This window comes from Aspergillus ruber (genome assembly GCF_000600275.1).
Source record: "Aspergillus ruber CBS 135680 unplaced genomic scaffold scaffold00015, whole genome shotgun sequence".
Taxonomy (NCBI): Eukaryota; Fungi; Ascomycota; class Eurotiomycetes; order Eurotiales; family Aspergillaceae; genus Aspergillus; species Aspergillus ruber.
The window spans coordinates 372,344-394,382 of NW_024467311.1; the positions used below are offsets into that span (position 1 = coordinate 372,344).

Consider the following 22,039-nt stretch of genomic DNA (forward strand, 5'->3'; position numbering starts at 1 on the left):
ATGTTGGCCGCATGCTATCAAAAGTTCGCAGGAAGCCCGCCTTTGACACTTAATAAACTCGTATTTTTATCTATCGTTGGTCTGGTGTGCTTACGAAGAATGGGAATGTATTTTGCTTAATGGCTCTTTATAAATGTTTGAACATTTCAAATATATATTTGAACAGTCAGCCTATGTCCAAACGAACTTGATTCCCTTACGCTTGGGGTAACTTAACCGTATAAGATGTCGGAATGAATGCATTATAGTACACAGTATAACCAAGAAGCTTTGTATTGATCCTCGCTCATGTAGGGTTATTTATAGTTAAAACAGCGGAGACCGTGTTTCCCAATCTAGTTAGCGGTGCGGAGCATCTCAGAAAGGAAAAACAGCGTCATTCCGCGGTGGCTGTGACATTGAACAACACTCTTTTACACTCAATTTCTGGAGTCGCAGTGCATTGACGCCACAAGGGCTCTATTCAGCTGATCCGCGGATATCCTGTAAGTACCCAACGCGATAGCTTTGAGGAGCGGTCATCCACTAATCAATGGCCATGCGACCAGATCAGCTGTATCAACTTCGCCGTTTCTATATCCGATCCTTATAAATCAGAAACCCTCTGAGGACACATATTGCGCTAGGAACACATATTCGAATCGAATTCCTCACCGGGGCTGTTAAAAACAACCACTAGGGATCTGATCCTTACCAAACTACAACAAGCAACACCCAGCGACCAGAAAATAACACAAGACGTCGACATGGCCAAGTCTGCAAGACGAGCAGGCAAAGGCAAAGGCGCCTTAACCCCCTCCGTCTCCTCCGGTACCTCAACACCAAGCTCAGAGTCCGGCCCTCTCCCACCCTTCGCTCGTGCCCCCAAATCCCTCTCCTCCTTCCTCGAACGGCTCTCTCCAAATCAGGTCTACTTAATCCACATCGACACATCCCCACATGACTTGAAGAAACAAACCTTCTTCGTCCCTTCAGTGATGAACGCGTTCATTGCTGTGATAATCGCCGTCAGAGCCTATCTCGTCCGTTTCTTTTACCCAGCCTTACTAGCCACAATCGTCGGATTGTCCAGCTCCACAACAGTCGATGCCTCAACAATGACCTGGCCCGAGATGATGAAGACTATCCTCTACCGCACTGCGAACGTCGTCCTCGATTACTTTCTCGTCCTTATATTCCTCCCATGGCCCATCCGCTTCGTTCGGGGCCCCGTCAAGTGGCGTCGCACCATCGGTTTCCAAGGCCATGAGATCATCGTCCGTCGCAGTCAGAATATCTGGAGCAAAGGGCTGGTGCGCAATCGCTGGATCCGTGAGGATGAAGCCAGCCGCGACCGTATTGTCGCTGCCGTTACACCGGAGCGCCTTGAGAAACCGGGGTACATGCTCGTCGACGCAGATTGGGACCTGGACTACGACGCCATGATTCGCGCACAGGAGCTCGTCGACCCGGCACGGAAGAACAAGGACGATAGAATCCCGCTGGAGGAGTTCCGGACTGCGGTTCTTGTTAACACAGACACGGAAGGCTGGTTGATCTGGCGTGTTGGTGATGAGAGCAGAACCACTCCGGATGGCGAAGAATATTCGGAGCAGCGGGACCAGATCCTCGCGTTCCGGGAGAAGCTGGCTGCTATTGGCAAAGAGGATTTGTTCTTCCGGTGGGTGGAGATCATTCAGTATGAGAGTACACTGCCTGGTGGGTTTACCACTGAACGGCAGCAGTCTGCTATGGTGCAGGCGAAGCAATTATTCGAAGACGGGGGTGTCGATTTCTCGAGTCTTTGGAGGGAAGTCGGTGGTATTGAGGGGTTCCTTGACCAGATAGATTAATCCGAGCTGTCGTGTTTTTGGTTGGTTTCCTTCATTAAAGGCGTTGTTTAGCTAGTGATAGATCGGCGTGACGTGTTTCCTAATAGATGACGGGAATAGCATAACCATGTTCTTTCGGTCCAGTTTAATGATATATTCTGTATATCAATCAAAACAGCTTGCATTTCGCGTAAATGGGTATCACTCAAACATAGCATGACCAGTCTCCCAGAATGTAACCAAGTTCAAAGCAGGAAACATAAAATCCAAAATATTCCATCATTCGTACCGCCATTGGAAATCAAACGCATTATAACCCAAGCCAAAAAGCAAATAAACAATATGCTAATAAAAACAAAGCTAGCATCTTCCCTCAAACCTAAAATCGAGTGACAGAAGTTTCTCCCACGGTCGGAGTCTCGTATTGGGATGTTGGCTAGTCATCAAGCGTGAAGTATCCGCATTCTCGACTCGGTGCTCTTGGTACTGTGAGGCACAGAGTTGGCTCTCTGACAGACGCTGTCGTTGTCGTTGCATCATTGACGTATACTCAAGCATTCGTCGCGAGCCCTAGAATGCTTCACGTCAGTTCCCGATCGGGAGGACGTAGATAACAAAGCAAGGGCCCGCAGGACAGAATCAAGTGCCCTGAGGCGGGTCGCGGCGAACCTCGTTAGCTGTCTCTTGTGGCCGAGAACTAGGCTCAGCCTCATCAACTCGGGTAAGATCCGTCGTAGAGTCATTGGCAAGCTGGGAGTAAGGTCCTCTCTTGGAGTTCGAACTATTGCGACGGCTGTCCAGACTTTTGGTTAACGTTTTGGCAACGTTTCCTGCGGAGGATGGGCGTCCTAACCGAATACTGCCTCTTGCGTCGACATGCGCGGACGCAACAGTGCTCTTACCCAGTCCTGGTGTCGCGGGAGCACCGGGTTTTTCTTCTGTAGCGTCCACGAGATACCAGCGGAGACCGTCGGATAGTTCGAATGGGTTTTCTTCGTCGATAGATATGCCGTCGCTGGCTTCGCCCATGGATCGTCGGTCGGGGTTGGTTCCGTTCAATGACTTGGATAAGTCGACGACTCGCTCTTCGATCTTGGTGATGCGGGCGAGCAGCCAGTCGCGGGCCTGAAGCTTGTGGCTATCCTGTTCACGTAGGAAATAGTGAGGTGCTCCGACGTTAAATGCGGCCCAAGAGCGGATGGCTTGATTCCGGGTTGGGAGGAAGAGAGCAAGATCACCTTCCTTGAAGGAGCGGTAGGCGATCTTCTCATGGGCATCGCTGTGCGTCCGATGATATTTCTCCCTGTATCCACGGGCTTCTTTCTGCCATTTGCGGGCAAGCAGTTCGATATCTTTGACACGTTTGACAACCGCATCTCCGAAGACATCCACATCGAATTGGTACAAAGTTTCCATGAAGAACATGAAGCGGTCCGTCTCTTCCTCAGAGCTATCAGCATCCATCCAATTCATTACGTCAGGATCGGGTTTAAGCGAGACAATGTCGGATTGGGAAAGGTTTTCGGTGGAAGCATTGACTTTCGATGCTCTTTGGACCACAATATTGCCACTCTGCCTAACGACAATGAAGCCCAACTGCTCAAGCATGCGTCCGAACCGTTCAACAACCCCAAAGAGCTGCTTTGAAAGCTCTTCCGATCGTGACCTCCGGGTCGCGTTTCGAGATACAGCCTTCTGCTCAGACTGCGATGCGGATGCGACCTTGTTCTTCCAAGTAGTTAGCTCTTCCTCGGATTGGCGTGCCTTGGCCTCCGCATCGGCCAATTTTTGCTCCCCCTCTGCCACTCGTTGTCGCAGGGCATCAGACCCCGTCTCACCAGCCACGAATTGAGATTGAAGGCCCTTAAGTTTCAACCGTTCATCATTCAACTCTGACGTCACGACAGATAGTTCGGCTTCGCGTGCCTTCGAGGTCTTCCTCAATTCTCCAGTCTCGGACTCCATCTGGTTCAGACGCTCCTCGAGAGTTTTACACTCAGCCGTGGCACTGGCCGCATTCTCATCCACACGCTTAGCGTGTATCGACAGACCCTCCGAGAGGACTTCAATCGCCTTGATGATGCCGGGAATGTCGTCAGGTATTACGCCACCAGGAGATAGATTCAGAAGTGCAGCCTGGAGAGCATTGCAATTCTCCTGATCCCGTTTCCGTCGTTCCGCGTCTTGCTTCTCCAAATCGTTGACCTTCTCCCGGAGACTTTGTCTCTCGGATTCCGCCTCTTCTGACAAGTTATTCGCCTTCTGAGCTCTAACTTCAGCACTTGTATTAGCATCCTGCAGCTCCAACTCCAGCTGGTGTACCCGCTCCTCGAGATCTTGCCGCTCATGTTCGCGGCTGTCCATCTCTTTGTAGAGTGCCTCCTCAACCTCTTCATACTCGCATGTCAACCGCTTCACTTCATCTTCGAGCATTTTGCGTTCCTCTTCGAACTCTCGCTGTTGAGATTCAAGATTGCCCATGAGATCCTTCTTGGTTGACTGTTCTTCTTGTATCTTGTCTGTGTTAGACTGCCGCTCAGCATGGGCTTCTTTCTGGAGCCGCTGTACTGCCTCCCTCTCAGCAGCCAACTCAGCCTCAAGCGTAATGACACGCTGAGTCAATGCCTTCTCTTCTGTGGACTGATTCGTCGACATCCGCCTTGACGAGACGGACGAGCGCCTTGATATCGGATCAGGGTGTGCAGACGCTGGCGAGGCGGGGAATTCAACACCAAAATGGCCACTTGCTGGACGGCTCATGTGGCTAATGTGACTCTGGCGATGGAGAAGATCTTCAAGCTTGCGAATACGACTTTCAGAACCTCTCAGCCGGTCCTCAAGCTTCGTCTTCTCGTCTTTAAGACCTCGGACCATCTCATCACCACGCAGTAAGAAGGAGCTTCTGCCCATGTCGAAGATACTGCCTTGTTTGAATGCCTTAGCTCTGCGTCTTTGTTGCCGGGTTGGAGCATCCAAATCTTTATACATCTGGGCTAGCTCTTGGGCTATGGTGGCAAGCCCTGGTTTGCCCTTTAGCTCCTCAAGGTATGTCTCAATCTCCTTCCTACTGACTTCAGGCCATTCGTGATCCTGGCCCTGCAAGTTCACTTCAATTCCCGGGACAGCGCCATCAGGAAGCGACAAGTAGTCACCCATGTTCTTCATCCACTTCTTTCGGCGACGTTGCTCCTCGTCTCTGAATACAGCCATCTCCTCTGCTAGTGTTAACGAATCATTTTTCATTTTGTCGTTCCATTCACGCCGCCGGACACACTCGACTAGGATTGATCCATAGATCATGGGCATGTGAAAAACGGAATAGATATGCTCAAACGAGTCACCTTGTACATCGAGGTTAATCAGCTGATTTTGCATATCTGCGAGGCGGAATTCGATCGATGAAATGACATGCATGTGGTTGAGGGAATCTTTCATGGCACCGTTATACCGGGTGACGGCGTTGTCCAATGCGGTTTGGAGTTCCGTAGAAATGCCAAGCAGGGAGGGTAAGAGATCCTGAGTATGGCTCAAAGCAAGTCGAGAAATATTGGCCAACGTCTTCTGGTTGCTGGGCAGCGCCAGCACATGTTCATAGTCGGAGCTGATTTTCTTGGTGAGGGTTTCCACCTCTCCAAGCAGCCCGTCCACTCCTTCTGTACCAGACGGTAGAGCTTCCTGAATCAAACGCTGAGTATCCAATACAATTGTACCAACGGCCCGCTCAACGTCCTCCACTTGACTCGCGAAACGGGAAGATACGGCGGAAGCATCTGTTCCAGCTCTCCGCACTTCTTCCACGTCCACGAAATCTCGTAATGTTCCCGACGGCTTGTCTTGGTCCTTCGTCGGCGTCGATGGACGCCCCAGGAACGTAAATTCCTTGCGAGCCGGAATACTCCCCAAGGTACCTAGGGCCCGTTGCCACCCATCCAGTGCTGCCCGTTGTTCCTTTAAGAGATCGCGTGCCCAGGTCTGGGCTTCTGTAAAGCGTTGTTCCAAGCTTCCGACGTGTGACTTGAGGTTCTCGAGGGCGACACCCACTGCTCGATTGATTATATAGGTCCGTTCGTTATGCTCCCGCACGCTCCGATCAATGGACTCGCACCGCTCTGCTAGGTCAAACGCCCATGTTCTCCGGGCCATGTAGAGATTCCGCCATGATTGTAAATCGGTTTGGTTTGCGAGCGTATCGGGAGGATTATCGGGTTGTAAGGGTTGTGGTGCCGGAAGTTGTGGGAGGTCAACGTTGCCTGGTTCACTGACGTAGCCCCGGTCATACACGAAGATTTCATCCTGCATAGTGCTTTAGTATTGGTTATAGAGAATATAAACGGCTGAAACATACCTCTGTCGCTAGAGACTGTATCTTGACGTTCTTCCCCCGAGCAGTCATCAAGATCTGCCTCTGGGAGGGTATGGAAGTATGACGGGCAATCCATGACCGAAGGGCGTCGGGGCTAACGACCGGAGGGAGCACAGGTTAGTCAGAGTAAATACAAGAAGGGAAACAAAGAATGATATCTTCAGACAGCTATCGAGGTATATCGAATGAACATACGAGGCGAACGACACCGGATCTGCTAAGAAATGCTCACCAGTGTGAGCAATATAGACGTGCAATGACATCCCCTCCGCACCAGCAATGAACCAGCACTCAGAGACTCTTATCGGAAAAGAATGGAAAAAATAAAGAGATATGAAAGAGAGAAGGATCGGAAGATAACAGGGATAAGGAAAAAGAAGAGATGAAACGATGATGAAGATCAAGAATAAGCGTTCGGAGCTATCCCCAGCCGTAGCGGTGACATGCCTCCGGAACCAGGCACAAACCCGCAACCCAACTCTTTCATCACACTCCGCCGCCCGCGCCGTGTCTCTCAGCCAGATTAGTCTACAACAGGATATCACACGATGTGAGCTTTGGGTCACTCATGGCATCCTCTACAAATGTCCAGTATCTACCTCATTTAGAGGAGGGTGAAGTGTCTCTGTTGGAATTGGCAGCCGACGATGCACGCGATGTTGCGCCCTTGTCGGACAAGGAGACTATGATCCTGCAGCTATACCATCGGGTTCAGGAACAGAAGCTGGAAAAGGCGCTTCTACAGCAGAGTGCGTTCTTATCCATTTTTAATCTTTATTTTTTGGTCATGCTAATTTACGCTTTCCGTATAGAGTCCGAAAATGTCTCCGGAGAGAATGTCGAAGAGCAACTCGCAATCGCGGAACAAAAACTACTCGAGGCCCGAGCGACATATACCGTCAGGAGGAAAGCAGTGGGAACGGTTCTTATGACCGAACCGAGTCTGAAGGCAGTTCACCTGAAAGCCACTTCACCAGCTGAACGGTACGACAGTCATGTCCATGTGCATATGCGCGCCCACACATATGCAAAAATATACATACCCTATATCTACATACTGACATTGGTTCAGAGATCTTCTCCGTCTCATCAATCGCCGCGATGTCCTGTCACTCGCACATGAGAACCTCCATACTGCACATAATGCGACGCTACGGCGCCTGTCGAACCTGGAGGTGGAGAACCGCCAGATCCATGACAAAAATCGGGAACTAGTGCGCCAGCTGTTGGAATTGTCCGGTCCAGATGGTTCGTGGAGGGACCAACTGGAAGATCGGGATCTCCGGGCGCAACTGGACGCGCTAGATGCGGAGCAGCAGAAGTGCCAAGCGCGTTGGGAAGTCATGAAGAATGTTGCTAGCGCGGTTGTGGTTGGTAGTGGCGTGAACTGGGCAGATGATGGCAAGCTCAGTGCACTTGTGCTTGATGAATCCGATGATTAATTTATTCATCTGTTTATTTTGTTCACCGATTGTTGGTTAATTGATGTTCAGTTGTACATAAGAATTTGTCAATTAATCATCACTTCATTTTATGTACATTTTTACACTGCATATAAGTAAGTACATACGGAAGTGATCCGGATTTGCTGAAACATACATACTGTTCTCCTGAGCCTTGCCCTTGCACTGGTTCTAGAGATGCCTGCCCTAAACCAAAATTACACAACCAACGGCTACCTAGAGCGAAACTATAGTACTTGGATTGTCTGTATGTCAGATTGCTGCCTTCATTCCTTCAGCATCCGCTTTTCTCGTCAACAGCTCCTCAATCTACCTTACGCAGCTATAAAAAACGGCAAATTCGAACCCAAATAACAAATACGGCTCAGATGTCTTCCTAAGCCCCGTTAATCTTCAAATAGAACGATATACTAAAGGGGAATGCTGATTTCGCGGAAGCATGTCATGTCATCGGGCAATACAACCCCAGCTATAATTCTAGTGCGAACAGCATCGCGTTCTGTGCCAGTTCTGTCATTTTCAGTATGATAAATCTGATCTTGGTCTCGTATTTTTGCCCCAAGACTTGGACTATTTCATTCAGTTCGAGCTGGACGATAGGGCGGATAAAAACAGACAGTCCCATGTGGTGCCTGCAACCGCAGATTACAAAGACTATCAAATCTCGCAGGGCAAGGCCTCGGCAAAGGATATAGGGGCCCTATACAAACCTGCCTTCTTGGAAGACTACGCACCGGGCGGACAAAGGACCGATGATCATATGGGAATGCTCTCTGAACTGCGTTCCTGGCACGGGAACTCAATGGGCACTGCTTGCCAGAGTATCCTTATACTGGGTGGTCCTCGAGAATGTGTTCTGAAGAAAGAGACTCGAGTTCAGCTGGAAACCATCAAGCATTTGTACTTTTTCAACCCTGGGTTGCGCAGGCACGGTCTCTCCAGCGCCCAAAGTGATGACCAAAACAAGAGGCTATGGCCGCACGAAGACGATGATGGTCATGATGAGCAGAGGAAACTGAAGGGTGATAAATGGGAGGAGGATTAGATAGGACGCTGCAGGCCAGTCCTCGCCTTGTGATAGTCAATGGTCATTGGGGCCAGAATCTACCTCAGAACAGGCCATGCGACGGTTTGCATTTGACAAAGCCGCAGGATGACACAACTCGTCTAACCGATAAATATCAGTTGCTTTAAAGAAATGAATTTGCTGTATTTATTACCCCTACATAGTGGACTCCAGATGCCAAACAGTCGGCCGGCGTTTGTGTTGTTTGCACTCGACACAATCACAAGACGGATACGGCCAAGGAGTTACTCCATACGTACTCAGTACTGACAGGAGGAGTAGCATCAAGTACGACGAGTGAGAATACGGAGAAAAGCACAGAGTAACAGTGCTACAGACACGCACTGTTCAATGACGCAGTTGGGCTCCATTTTTGGCTCTGTTTTTTGGGGACCGGAATGCGGTGGCATTACTACGGAATACTACCGACTGTTCTGTCTGTGCCCTAGGTCGTTTGTATCTGGTTGTTATGTTATGGATGCGCCCTGCAAGTGATATTAGTGGGCTACTTTATTCCCTACATAATGCTCCGTAAATAATAGTATTACTCCGTGCTCGGTAGTAATTTGGCAAATCCTCAGGCGTGTGACTGGTACTTTGCACTAATGGGGTGTTTGTAGTAGTGGTGATTGAGCCACCAGGCCATAGTTACAGCAGAACACGTATGGACTCCACGACTGGAGTAAGGAGAGGCTGGTAAGTAAGGAAACCAGTACTCTAATGAATGATTGATAATCATTATCTAGACCATTGAAGTCTCTGATGTTCTCTGTACAGAGTAGAGTACTACTACTCCGTACGTATTCTCATATTAATCGGTGGTAATACTACCATTCAATAGTACATACCGTATCGTATTGACCAACGGATGACGGTGGAGCTGCATCAGGACTGCGCTGTGTCGGAGAACCGCAGCCAATAACTGCTCCTCGGTGTAAGAGGGATTACACCATACTTCCAGCGAAACCCACCGGCGAATACAGTACAGGGCGTTATAACGGTACGTTACTTGCAGTCTGTTGTCGCTGCCAGTGACAACCAGCAGAGGAGGGTACGATACCAAACGATACCATACCGTACTCACCCTCACGGCCCATTCTTACCACCCCTCGCCCGCAGACTCTCAGTCTCTGCTATTATTCTCGCACTCCCTCTCTCTTTCCCTCACACCCTCTTCCCTCTCTCTTTACTCTCCCTCCCTCTCTCTACTACTAACTCCCCCATACAAATTCGCTTCCCATACAATTCCCTAAAAAGTACTGCACCTCCGTTCTGGTGAGTCTCATAAACATTGCCTCTGTTTTGGTTTTTTTTTTTTTTTCAACACCACCATTTTTTCCTTTTTGATTCTTATTATTCTCTTGTTCTCATCTGCTTTGCAATCCCTATCATGACTTTGAATTGCTTGAATATTCCTGTTCTTTCCCTCATGGCGGCGCGCTTTACTGGGCGCGCTTCTACAGCACAAAATCACCATTTCTTTTCCATTGCCACAAATTTACCCAGTGGATGAATATTCGTGTTCTCGCGATTCTGTTGCATCCATTTTCATCGTCTATTTCCCCCCTGCGCGTCATTCTTGGGCTTGCGCCCGGTCGTTGTTTGGGGCGCGCGCATCGCCGCATCCACACCTAACGCGCGCTCACTTCACCCTACTCGTACCCTTCTCTTCCATCTCTTGTTTTTCTCTCAACCTTCTCTATTCTTCATCCGCCTTGTTTCCTCCTTTCTGCTTCGCGCTCTTCCATTTTTCTCTTTTAATACACCAATTGGGTCTTTTCATCGTTCTAACGCTTCTTCAGCAACCTATCATCCAAAATGCCTAAGGAGAAGACCACCACCCGCAAGACTAAGCCCAGAGTCGAGAGAAAGAAGAAGGGTATGTATTATTCGCCGACTCCTGTCCTCTCATCCCGGTCATCCTGGCTAACTCGTCCCAGACCCCAACGCGCCCAAGCGCGGTCTCTCGGCATACATGTTCTTCGCCAACGACAACCGGGAAAAGGTCCGCGAGGAGAACCCTGGCATCTCGTTCGGTAAGGCTTACCATCACATTTGCTCTGCGTCAATAAGGACTCGCCCGGCTAATCGTCTGTGCAGGTCAGGTTGGTAAGATGCTCGGTGAGAAGTGGAAGGCCCTGAGCGACACGGATCGCAAACCCTACGAAGAGAAGGCTGCCACCGACAAGAAGCGTTACGAAGAGGAGAAGGAGAAATACAATGTTGGTCCCACTATGGCCCTCTAAAGTTCACACATCTTGTCATGCTGACCCCCTCTCCAGGAACAGCAGGCCGCCGAGGCCGAGGAAGATGAAGAATCATCCTAGATTATGCCCCAATTTCTATAGGTCTCGTGATGTCTGGACCGCTCGGCGTTTCTGTGTCATTTTCCGAATCGTGGCTTGTGTTTGTTTTCCTCTTCTGATGCCTCTTGTTTCATATTCTCTTCGTCTGTGACTTTGTTCTTCGATTCCATTTTCTTCATTTTTCTTAGTCAATGCGTGGTATGGGACGACGGTGATATTCTCTTCCATGCTTTTTTATTTCGATCTGATGAAGGGTTCTTGTATTTTCGTTTCGACTGGGAAATGGTTTCAACGGTATGAACTGGGCAGCTGGAATTGCGCGAGTGCTGCAACGGCGCATGAGTACATGGAAAGAAACTGGAATTGCAAGCTGCCGGATTGTTGATGAGAGGCAAGCAAGAACTGCTGTATACTATAGCCTAATCAATGATCTTGCCCTGTATTTGTACACCTGTAGAAGTACGGAAGTACTCCAAGTACTCGGTAGATATCACCATTACTTGGCCCAAGCTCCGACTATGACGCGCGGGGACTGTTTACGTGTCACGCGTCGCGACATGTCATGTCTTATTGCCTGACTAACTGCCTTCATGCCTTGCAGCCTGATATCAATACCTGAGGCACCGTCTCCGTACTCAGTAGTCCGTACGTACAAGACTGATATAATAACTCGCTGTGAACACACTGGCCAGCGTATTTCATCTCTGATAAATCACCGGATCAGCACCATCGACAGCACAAGAGGAATATGTGTTTCCAGCCAGCCGTCAACCTCCTGCATCGGAGACCGATGTGTCTCATTTTCATGGGACAACGTTGCTATCCCCGATTCGGGTCGAGATGAATCGACATGGTCCCCCCTCCTCATGGCCAGTTCAGTCAGTATCTGTCACTGCCAGCACCAACAGTCCGGAAACAAAACACATTGAAGAACCATTTCTGGTGGACTTTCCACGCGCAAATCATCAGCATATCGGCAGCAAATTGGCCTAAACATAACCGTTTGTCCCGGAGTATTTACTCTCATACCTATCAATCTCGATACGGCTAAATCGTACGGGCACTCTCCATATCAACGGACACCTCTTCCGCCATGCATTCGATGATTGGCGTCTTTGCGCGCGCTGCACGAACACGTCAACAGCGGAGGGCGTCATGTCCAGCACATTCTATCTGCCCGTCTGGCCGTCTTTTCTGTCTGTCTGTGCCGCAAATAATGCTCGGAAAGCCTGCTGGACCCCCCAAAGAGGCAATAGAGGAGCCGCACTGGTGGTTTTAGTCTTTTGTCTTCTTTCTTTAGGATGCCCCACCGGAGAATCTGCTGTTTCCTTTTTTTGGGATCTTTTCTTCCCTGATTTAATTTAATCTTTGCCGCGAATTATTCGAAGCTCCTGTCAGTTGTTTGCTTTATCTTGCCTTGATTTTCCGGGGTTGACACTGCTCACTGACTGGATATGCGGCCCGGGGCTGATCTCAATAACGCTACACCACAGACGCCATAACGAACCTTTTTTTGCGGTGTGCGGAGCGGACATTGGCTTGCTTGCATTTTACAAATACATACATTTTCGGGTCTTCCTTTCTATTTATTTTATTTGATTTGATTTTTCATTTCCTCTTCTTTCACTGACAGCCAAATATATGGCCTGACGCTCTCACAATGGCCTTGCGCACATCTGCCGATAATGCAGAGGATGTGGCCGCGGGCTTCCGCATGTTTCGAGATCCTCTGCCCGAATATGCCACGGAAATTACCGGCCTCATCGCGGATCTCTATGCTATTAGTGTCTCGCTGAAATTCTTGGACGATTTCGCTTCTAACCGTGCTTACCGCCATACCCTGCACCATGTCCAGGCGGATCTGGAGCTAGTCGGGACTAGTTTGAAATATACTCTCGAGGACATCGTGGATTTCTTTGGTGATATGGAAACTCGTCGCGGGCCGAGTCGAGAAGTCTTTAAGCGGACGTGGTTGAGTTTATGTTCGTATTTTCAGGAGGAATCGAAGGATTCGTTGTCGACCCGGCTTATAAAATATAAGACATTCTTGAATGAGCTGCAGGATGAGTTTAAGGAGTATGTCCACCCAGATTTCCCGGAATTCCCTTATTCATTCGACTCATGGTTTTATAGCAAGGACTCGGACGCTCGTCTCACGGCGAGACTTCGGTCCAATATCAAAACCCTCCTACTCCAACAAGAATCCCAGAATACCCGATTAGTACCTCGTCTCGGTGCCTTGACTATGGGAGGATCCTCGGGTAGCGAGCCCAGCAGTCCAGTTAGTGAACGACGGAGACCGCGCAATCGCAGATCATATGAACGACGAAGACCATCATCATCAATGCAATCACCTCAGTCACCGCTATCGCCATCTTCAGGGACGTATTCGTCCGATTTTCCTCCTTCCGTTCCAGATGTCCCAGATTCACAGACGAGTTCTAGTGGCACCCAATCGACCCTAGACACTGCGGCTGATCACTGGGCAAAGGAGGTGTTCCTGGATCAGCATACAACTACCCCTCTTCCGAACATTGGCGAAGCGTGAGCATCTTCTGAATTTTGTTACATAGTGCATACTGATGTGGTATAGTTCGAAATGCTTAGGAGATCCGAATCCAGGTTTGAAACGGTGGCTCCGCGACGAGGGATATGAAGAACTGTTCCAATTGTATGTCTCATCTATCAACCTTAAGTCGCCTCTACTAACCCTCCAGGGCATTCACCGGCGACTCGGACCTTCGAGTATACATGTTCTTCCGGGAGGACGACCACCGAGCCCGAGTTATGTGCAAAGGTTCTCGCAGCTCTCGATCCAGTCCATACTTCTGTATGCCTCTGAACTTGCTGGAGGCTTACCGGAATGGATCTTGCCTTGAACTGCGCCGTCGTCGGCGCGGGGTGGCTGGTGAAGTGTGGGCGAATCTGAAGTTCAGCACCATTGAGCGTGCGTCCCCTACTCCTCTACTTTTAAGTGAAAGGTATGCTGACAATCCAGGAATGGTCCTATTCTTCTGTACATTCCTAGCAATGCGCTCGCAAGACTGCGGCCGCCCAGTCGCACGAATCCGCGACTACGAACTCGACGATGAAGTCGAGTTATACGGCGGGTAAGCACCCAAAACCCCCACTTATTCCATTATACTAGCTAACAAACCAGCCAAATAATTGACGACAACTACCTTCACGCCCTGCGCATCTACCAAGACACCATAACTGGCGCTGTCCGCCTCCAAGCTTCCGTCCACAAAGGCGAAATGGACCGCTCCCCTGTCTGGACGGCCTTCATCACAGACCACATCAAAGAGCACATCATGACTCGCGCATGGATCCGGCGGTCGCAGACAGATCCTAAGGCTGTGCTTCTGCGGGAACTGCATCCGAGTGTGTTTGCATTTATGGATTATAACCCGCAGGTAACGGCCCGGGGGGAGCATGTTTTGAGGTTTTTGACGAGGGCTGGTGAGCTTTCCCCCTTAGCCCTGGTTGTTAGGAGTGATGTTGACATTGACAGATGCGGATGCGTTTTTGCGTAATATTAGCGAGCTGATTGCTGAGTTGGTTTGATGGAAATCAAAGAAAGCGAAAACAGAAAACAAACAAAAAAGCAAGCATATCGAGTATCAGACGGATATACTTGTTACGATTAACGACTTATGACATGACTGATGATCACAACGAGGCGGGCTCTGTCTTTTGTCTGTATAGATGTTGTTATGTTTATATCGTATTTAGCGTGTCCTGTGTCCTCGTACTTTTGGGTTCTTAAATATCTATGTCAATGGCATGCAGACGCAAATGCAAATGGGTATCTCAAATCAAATCTCAAACAGTAGACAAAGTCGACTCAACTCTGCACTCCCAAGTCCCCCAATCCCGCCAAAAACACCTCCGCCCTCCTCTTGACCCTCAACTCCTCAATTTTCATCCTCCTCTCGTCCTTAAGGCGCTCCCTTTCCGCCCTCCTCTCCCGCCTCGCATCCCTCTCCTTAATAGTCTCGTCTCTAGCCTCCATCAACTCCTCCATCTGCTGTTTTCTAACATTCTCATCCTTTGAAAACGCATAGAACCCTGTTCCGCGATTCCGCACCTCACCCTCTGGGTCATAATGCGTCTCCTCAGGCGGCGTAGGCGAGCGGTCTCGACGGGCCGCTAGATACGACATCTGTGAGGCCGTGTTGGCATCCGGGTTGAACGCCTGCGTTTGTATGGCTTCGCCGTAGATCAGGTTCGTAGGACGTTGCGGGCGCCAGCGCTCAGCGGCTTCTTGCTGAGATTGCGATTCTGCGAGAACGCGGGCGGCTTCTGCGCGGGTGCCGTGGCGGGTGCGGCCCAGATCGTCTTCGTAAGATATTATTGACGCGTTGTCATCGCCGTCCTCTTCTTCTTCATATTTATCCTCGCGCTTCCGCTCCTCATCAGCCCATTTGCGATCGAAGTCCACCAACCCCTCTTTCTCCTTCCGGCGCAGTCGCGCCATATACACATCGCCACCACTCCTCCCCTCATCAACACCACCAACACTATCATCCTCATCGTCACTATCCCCAGCCAAATAATCCCCCTTCTTCAAATCCTCATACAACCTTGCTTTCTCCTCCATCCTCCTCTTCGACCGATGCAGCGTCGCCTCATCCACCTTCCCGATATCCTTCACCGACTTGTGCTGTTGGCCATTATTATCATCGAGTAAGTCGGCTGCGGCGCGTTTCTGGGACCCGCGGTTAGATACGGAGAAGATGTCTGATTTGGAGGATTTGGAAGGGCGCGCGCGGCCGGTGGTCGAGGAGGATTGGTGTTGGGAAATTAGCGAGGACAGGTGGGATGTGAAGGCGAGGGAGGAGGAGGATTGGGGGTTTGTGGATTGGGGGTGTTTCTGGGGAGGGTTGCCGTAAAGGGAGTTGTTGGATGCCATTTTGGGAGTTGTTGAAGTAGTTGTTGTAGTTTGGTAGTTGGAAGTGATATCAGTTGGAAGAACTAGCGGAACGGAGAACATTCCGGATCGGCGGAATCAGCGCATAGATTTGTTCCTTCATGCTCTGCTCTCAGCTGCTATTAAATGGGCATCAGGTCTAGATATCTACTGATTCCTGAAATATACTTATCATTTGTACAGATTATCAGGCAAACTTCAAATATCTAACAGCTAACTATAACTACACCTAGAATACAACAATCCAGTTCGATGTCTGGATTCCTACAGCCCAGGATGCCAACATTGTATCTTCAGGCTCATTGATTAATTATTTAGGATACTGGTGATAGGACAATATATCAAAGGGTCCTTGTTGATTATGCCTCTTTTCTGGTTGCTTGATTGATTCTTTCCACAAGCTCTTCCATTTTATACGGCTTATGGATCACACAGTCCATTCCCGCTTGCTTCATCTCATTCTCCTGCTCCTGCCTAACATTTGCTGTGATACCAATGATCGAGACGGATGCAATACTTTTATGTTCAGATTGTCGAATAGCTCTCGCTGCTGCATTTCCATCCATAACAGGCATCTCTTTGTCCATAAGAATGCAGTTGAATCCACCTGTCTGAGCTGCCTTAACGGCCTCACGGCCATCGCTGGCTTCTGAAACTTTAAAGCCAAGGGATTTTAACTTGCGGGAGATGATGCGCTGGTTGATGATGTTATCTTCGACTAGCAGGATACGTGTTTTTTCAGGTTCCCCTTGGGATGGTCCAGGAGATTCTGTCTCTGGTTTGTCTCCATTAGATAAATCACCTTCGGCAGCTTTTTGTCGCCTTGCATCCCGGTCACTGTCAGTCTCTGCGATCTTGGCCGTATTTTGTGTTCTTTCATCGTCTGTGGCGCTTGGCATCACCTCCGATGAAGGAGTCACGATAGGCTTATCTGAGATCTCGAACTTGGAATCGGAATCGGAATCGGAATTCGCATCCTGATCTTCATGGCCAAGTGATTCGAATCGATTGCGCAGCTTTTCCATTCCCGACTCACCCTCCTGCGATACCTTTTCGTCGTGGGATGCTCGCGAACTTCGAAGGACCTTGAAGAAAAATCCAAAAGTACTGCCATCCCCTTCCTTGGAGCTGACACCAATTTCCCCTCCGTGCAAATGGCAAAGTTTCCGGCAAACGTTGAGCCCCAACCCCGAACCTCCATAATCTACCCCTGTTTTGGGAGTCGCCTGGTTGAAGCGCTCAAAAAGCCTTTTCTGGTTCTCGGGGCTGATCCCAATCCCATTATCACTGACAGCGACCATGATATATGCCGGTTCGCCTGTGCCCCATTCCGGCCCGCTGGTTGCGTCGAGGCGCAATGCGGCCTCGTCGGATTGGAAGAAGACGATGTTCGGTGGGTATGACGGTGGTCGTTCTAGGGAAGCACCCATGCAGAGCGCGATTTTCTTTATGCCCTTGGTTTTGGCGGTGAATTTGATTGCGTTTGAGAATAGGTTGATAACCACCTGGCTGATCCTGGTGAGATCTGCCATGACCCAGTCGATGCCATATTCTATATAGGAAAGATCGAGTCGGTATTCAAAGTGGATGTCCTGGTTCCGGAGCTCCGGTTGGAACATTTTTAGTGAAATTGGTATTTCTGCTCGTGGCAGGACGATTCGCGGTGATAAGGTCAGCATGGATGCGTCCAGTTTGGAGAACAAGAGTACATCGTCAACGACTTTCTTTTGATGCAATATACACAAGTTTATGATCTCCGCCGCCTGTATGATATCTTCCGTCTGAACTTGGTCTGCTTTCTTGCCCTTCACAGCTTCTATGATATCTTCGGTGCAGTGTAGAATAGCGGAGAGTGGATTGCGAATCTCGTGGCTGATCATGTCAATGAATCGTTCTTGTTTTTCCTTGTGCTCCTGCGCCTCTTGCGCAAACTTTGCCTGTTCTATTTCCGCAGTCTTTTCGGCCGTAATGTCCACAACCGTGCAGGTAAACCCGCCACGCTCATGGAGACCAGGGTATTGCACGTCCCCATGACCAAGGGGGTTCAGTAAAAGCAAGCGCCAGCAGTCAGGTTGATGTCGTGCACGATATTGGATGCGCAATTCGCTTTTGGACCTCAGTGCCTCCTGGTACGCACTTTCAACTCGGTTACAGTCGTCTTGATGGATGGACTGCGATAGGGAGTCGAAGTATTTTTTACTGCCGTAGAAATGAGGATTTTGGAAGCGTCCATTGATGAATGCAGGCTCGTCTTGGTGGTTGATAATGGCGAGCCCGGCTGGTAATGTATCCGCAAGCTGTTTCACGGATTCGTTTGTTCGAAGAGACGTAATATTGATATCTTTCGTCGCAGAATTCACAGCATAACCCCTCGAGTAATCCATTGCACCACTGTATGCCTCATCGTCTGCAGTATCATTGTCGAATTGTTTCTGGGATTGAACCTTAGGAAGTAACTGGGCGATAACACCAGTCACGCCTGGTATTTGACTCAGTAAGACGTGCCAATTCGTCTTACATCGATCAGCATTTAACAAATCCTGGCCCCGCAATGCACCTGCCTTGCCACCATGAGAAACGGTCAACAAAACGGCAACAGTGTTGCTCGCAAGAGCATGCCGCTGCAGCGTTCTTTGCCTACCAACGCCACCAGTGGCCTCCGCCCAAGCTTCGTTGTGGAAAAGCATAAGATCATCTCCCCAGTAGATAGCAGCAGGATGGGGCAGAGTCATCACCATTTGGGTCAAATCTCCGATAGTATCCGGCCATCCTGGCGTTTGCGTGTCTTTAACTGATGGCTGATCCCTGGGAGGTGGTTAGCATAATAGATATAAGCAGCTCGATGTAACTAACATTAAATTGCACTATTAAAGCTAAAGAACTTATTCTTCAGGATGTCATGTGTGAATTGAAGGAAGTAAGCGTGTAAACCTATAGATACCCAGGGGTACAGAGTGTGTATATCAGATATTGCTGCAGGTGACGTCACCAATCTTGCATACATAGTTTCTCAGTGAGACACGGCGATAACCCCCAAAAAAGATTTCGGAAACAGACTGGATTTCTCTGGTTCACTCTCAGAGTACCTACCATGTTTCCAATGGTTAGTGTTTGATCATGACACAGCAAGATGATGAATGTTGTAAAGCTTAACTAGAAGGGACCATCAACGTAGCACTGTTCGGTAACGCACCATATATAACTCTAATATCCAGAAAATTTCTTGCTAATGTCTACAATGCGTAAAATTACTTCAAACATTCTGATAGCACAATTGCAATTCCATGGCTTTTCGGCATTTTCTTACTTTATATGGCAGTAACGGGAAATTGATATTTTTGAGCACCAAAAGTATCTGGTGTACTCTATTAAACTTGCCACCCTCAACTAGATAGCTAGAATCACCTGTCTCGACATCATTTCATCTATTTCCAGGGCTTTGATAATTAGCTCGCTGCATGTATGACTAAGCACTAGATAGCCCCGCAACCCCACGTACTTTTCTTCAATCCTTCTATCAACATCCAAAGTCACAGCACACAATCAATTGACCATGACTTCTCCTATCTACCTTGGTGTTATCGGTAAACCAACACATGCTTCCCCTGTATACGCATACAACTAACAACACAGGTGTCGGCGGCGTTGGCACTGCCTTCCTAAACCAGCTCGCCCGCCTCCCCAACGCTCCCCAGCTCGTCCTCCTCGCCCGCTCCTCCCAAACCCTCCTTTCCCCCTCCCCGGCCTACAAGCCCAGCATTCCCGCTGGTGACTGGAAGACCGCCTCCGAAACTCCGTCTCTCACCAAGTCTGGTGCCCTGTCCGTCGACGAAATCGCCTCCTACCTCTCCTCCACTCCCGGCCGCGCTGTCCTCGTCGACAACACCAGCGACCCCGCGCTGGCGAGCTCATACCCCGTCTTCCTGCGCAAGGGTATCTCGGTTGTGACGCCCAACAAGAAGGGTTTCTCGAGCGACTTGAGTCTGTGGAAGGACATCTTCGGTGCTGCCGCTGAGGGCAAGGCGCTGGTTTACCATGAAAGTACCGTGGGTGCGGGGTTGCCTGTGATCTCGTCGCTGAAGGACCTGGTCGCTACCGGTGATCAAATCACTCGAATTGAGGGTGTTTTCTCGGGGACGCTGTCGTTCTTGTTCAACACCTTCGCCCCTGTATCCGGCGGTGCTGGTGCTTCTGCTAAATGGAGTGAGGTTGTTGCCCAGGCCAAGGAGCTTGGCTATACCGAGCCTGACCCGCGTGATGACCTGAACGGCATGGACGTTGCCCGGAAACTCACTATCCTTGCCCGTATCGCCGGTCTGGACGTGCAAGGACCCGACTCATTCCCGATCGAGTCGCTCATCCCCAACGAGCTTGCTTCCCTTCCTTCGACCTCTGACGGTATCACCCAGTTCATGACCCGTCTCCCCGAGTTTGACAGCCAGATGTCCGCTATCAAGGACGGCGCTGAGAAGCAGGGTAAGGTTGTGCGGTACGTTGGTAGCGTGGACACGGCCAAGAAGGAAGTTCGCGTTGGACTGCAGTACTTTGACAAGGACAGCGCTATTGCTGGTCTGAAGGGCAGCGACAACATCATCAGCTTCTACACGGAGCGCTACGGCCCCAACCCGTTGATCGTGCAGGGTGCTGGTGCTGGTGGTGATGTGACTGCTATGGGTGTTACGGCTGATCTGCTCAAGGTTCTTGAGAGACTGTCTTAGACACCTATAGCTTGTGTATAGAGTAGACGATACTGGTATTAACTCCGCAAAAACGCTTTGACAGCTTCTCCCCATACAGAACCCCGTTTGTAGAAATGCATCTCAGGCACGTTGCCCTCTTTCAGCCCGTCAATCGCAGTAGCCAATTCCTCACCAAGCCCTTCATCCTTGATCTGCTGAATAGGGTACGTATACGTATGGAATGCAAAAACCAACGCTTTACTAGTCGGTAACCGATGAAGCGTCTGCCGCTCACATCGAAGGAACGTCTACCCAACCACCCCACCGTTAGCCATTCATTTTCAATAACTCATAAACCAAGAAAAGAAAACATACCGATTCAACATCCAACTCCCCAGTCCCGAAGGGCTTAACATCCTCCCCCATCTTCGCATGCGTCCCCCCAAACGCCGCAAAAAGCCCCGCCCCCGTCGTAACAGTCCAATTCACTCTCTTAACAGCCTTCCCAACCTCAAGCTTCGCAAAGAACCGGTCCATGCTTTTCTCGAGTTTCTCGCTGTACCCCGGGACGGGGGCGTGGATTGCGGATAGTTGTAGGCCAAGTTTCTGGGCTGGGTCGAAGCCACTGGGGTAGCAGGTTATGTAGGCGGAGAGGTGGTATTTCTGGTCTTGTGGAGACTTATCCGGGGATTGGATGGGGAGGAGGATAAGGAAGTCTTCATCAATAAGCTTACCCAGCACTTCTAGTCCGTGATCTATGGATTGGGTGTGATCGAGTGTGGTGGGCCAGGAATCGCCTGTTACTTTATTCACTAATACCTTCCCTCCCTTCTCCTTGGGGAAAGGAATAACCCTAAACATCGACGGATACCGGTTTGGTAAGTACCACTCGATAAGAAACGCATATAGCTCCTCCACAGCATCGCGGACCCTCGTATCCATCCCATTATCATCAGAGACACCAATGACTGTATCTCTGTGCTTTGAGATGAGTGATGAGCGCAGCGCGAGGCGCAATTTGTATGTTTTGTCGATGGGGAAGAGGTCTGAGGGGGGTACGTTTGTGAGGCCTGTGTGTTAGTATTGCGTTAGCATTTTAATCGTATTGTGTGGGTAGGGGAAGGGATGGGATACCCATGGTTAGATGGTATTTCTGTTTGAAGGGACGGAGCTGGATAGGGTCGGTGGTTTCATGGTTGAAGTCGGGGAGGGGGGTTATTGGGGGGAAGGTGTATTTCTTTTGTGAGTTAGTTAGTAGAGACTGTGATGATCAAAGGAAGACGCACAGGTTGAGTCTGTCTTTTGTATATCACGTAGATAAGAATGAGGGCCAGCGATGATATCAACATCCATGTCGACGAGGTCAATGTCAAGGTTGACATCCACAAGAAATCCATGGTAACCATAGTTCTCAAAGC

At 49.6% G+C, this 22,039-nt stretch overlaps 9 protein-coding genes across 9 annotated transcripts; 5 read left to right on the forward strand and 4 right to left on the reverse strand.

Annotated features, from left to right (window-relative positions):
- Positions 1 to 408: 408 nt before the first annotated feature.
- On the forward strand, positions 409 to 2,031 carry EURHEDRAFT_413038 (uncharacterized protein). Its single transcript, XM_040782073.1, has 2 exons — positions 409 to 485; positions 549 to 2,031. Exon 2 carries the CDS (start codon positions 747 to 749, stop codon positions 1,830 to 1,832), a length of 1,086 nt encoding a protein of 361 aa, XP_040638369.1. The 5' UTR covers positions 409 to 485; positions 549 to 746; the 3' UTR covers positions 1,833 to 2,031.
- A 419-nt stretch (positions 2,032 to 2,450) lies between these two features.
- Positions 2,451 to 6,204, reverse strand: atg11 (autophagy protein ATG11; the record flags this gene model as incomplete). Its single annotated transcript, XM_040784421.1, has 2 exons — positions 2,451 to 6,104; positions 6,157 to 6,204. 2 exons carry the CDS (start codon positions 6,202 to 6,204, stop codon positions 2,451 to 2,453), a joined length of 3,702 nt encoding a protein of 1,233 aa, XP_040638370.1.
- A 437-nt stretch (positions 6,205 to 6,641) lies between these two features.
- EURHEDRAFT_413041 (centromere protein H) lies at positions 6,642 to 7,822 on the forward strand. Its single transcript, XM_040782074.1, has 3 exons — positions 6,642 to 6,923; positions 6,987 to 7,158; positions 7,247 to 7,822. Exons 1-3 carry the CDS (start codon positions 6,743 to 6,745, stop codon positions 7,614 to 7,616), a joined length of 723 nt encoding a protein of 240 aa, XP_040638371.1. The 5' UTR covers positions 6,642 to 6,742; the 3' UTR covers positions 7,617 to 7,822.
- A 2,820-nt stretch (positions 7,823 to 10,642) lies between these two features.
- nhp6 (high-mobility group nucleosome-binding protein) lies at positions 10,643 to 10,949 on the forward strand (the record flags this gene model as incomplete). The annotated part of the gene is made up of 2 exons (XM_040784408.1): positions 10,643 to 10,739; positions 10,804 to 10,949. Coding segments are annotated over 2 exons (243 nt in total), but the record flags the coding sequence as incomplete, so codon positions are not given.
- Positions 10,950 to 12,669: 1,720 nt separating this feature from the next.
- EURHEDRAFT_515846 (uncharacterized protein) lies at positions 12,670 to 14,576 on the forward strand (the record flags this gene model as incomplete). Its single annotated transcript, XM_040786416.1, has 7 exons — positions 12,670 to 13,085; positions 13,143 to 13,553; positions 13,603 to 13,680; positions 13,727 to 13,956; positions 14,008 to 14,119; positions 14,170 to 14,471; positions 14,524 to 14,576. The coding sequence occupies 7 exons, from the start codon at positions 12,670 to 12,672 to the stop codon at positions 14,574 to 14,576; spliced, it is 1,602 nt and encodes a 533-aa protein (XP_040638373.1).
- A 120-nt stretch (positions 14,577 to 14,696) lies between these two features.
- EURHEDRAFT_413047 (CCDC174 family protein) lies at positions 14,697 to 15,944 on the reverse strand. The gene has a single exon (XM_040782075.1). The coding sequence runs from the start codon at positions 15,922 to 15,924 to the stop codon at positions 14,857 to 14,859; it is 1,068 nt and encodes a 355-aa protein (XP_040638374.1). The 5' UTR covers positions 15,925 to 15,944; the 3' UTR covers positions 14,697 to 14,856.
- EURHEDRAFT_413048 (hybrid sensor histidine kinase/response regulator) lies at positions 15,878 to 17,853 on the reverse strand. Its single transcript, XM_040782076.1, has one exon. It carries the CDS (start codon positions 17,820 to 17,822, stop codon positions 16,302 to 16,304), a length of 1,521 nt encoding a protein of 506 aa, XP_040638375.1. The 5' UTR covers positions 17,823 to 17,853; the 3' UTR covers positions 15,878 to 16,301.
- Positions 17,854 to 19,495: 1,642 nt separating this feature from the next.
- Positions 19,496 to 20,660, forward strand: EURHEDRAFT_515849 (homoserine dehydrogenase; the record flags this gene model as incomplete). Its single annotated transcript, XM_040786417.1, has 2 exons — positions 19,496 to 19,526; positions 19,576 to 20,660. 2 exons carry the CDS (start codon positions 19,496 to 19,498, stop codon positions 20,658 to 20,660), a joined length of 1,116 nt encoding a protein of 371 aa, XP_040638376.1.
- Positions 20,661 to 20,698: 38 nt separating this feature from the next.
- Positions 20,699 to 22,018, reverse strand: EURHEDRAFT_378144 (heme-dependent oxidative N-demethylase family protein; the record flags this gene model as incomplete). The annotated part of the gene is made up of 4 exons (XM_040779038.1): positions 20,699 to 20,929; positions 20,997 to 21,691; positions 21,756 to 21,858; positions 21,908 to 22,018. The coding sequence occupies 4 exons, from the start codon at positions 22,016 to 22,018 to the stop codon at positions 20,699 to 20,701; spliced, it is 1,140 nt and encodes a 379-aa protein (XP_040638377.1).
- Positions 22,019 to 22,039: the final 21 nt, after the last annotated feature.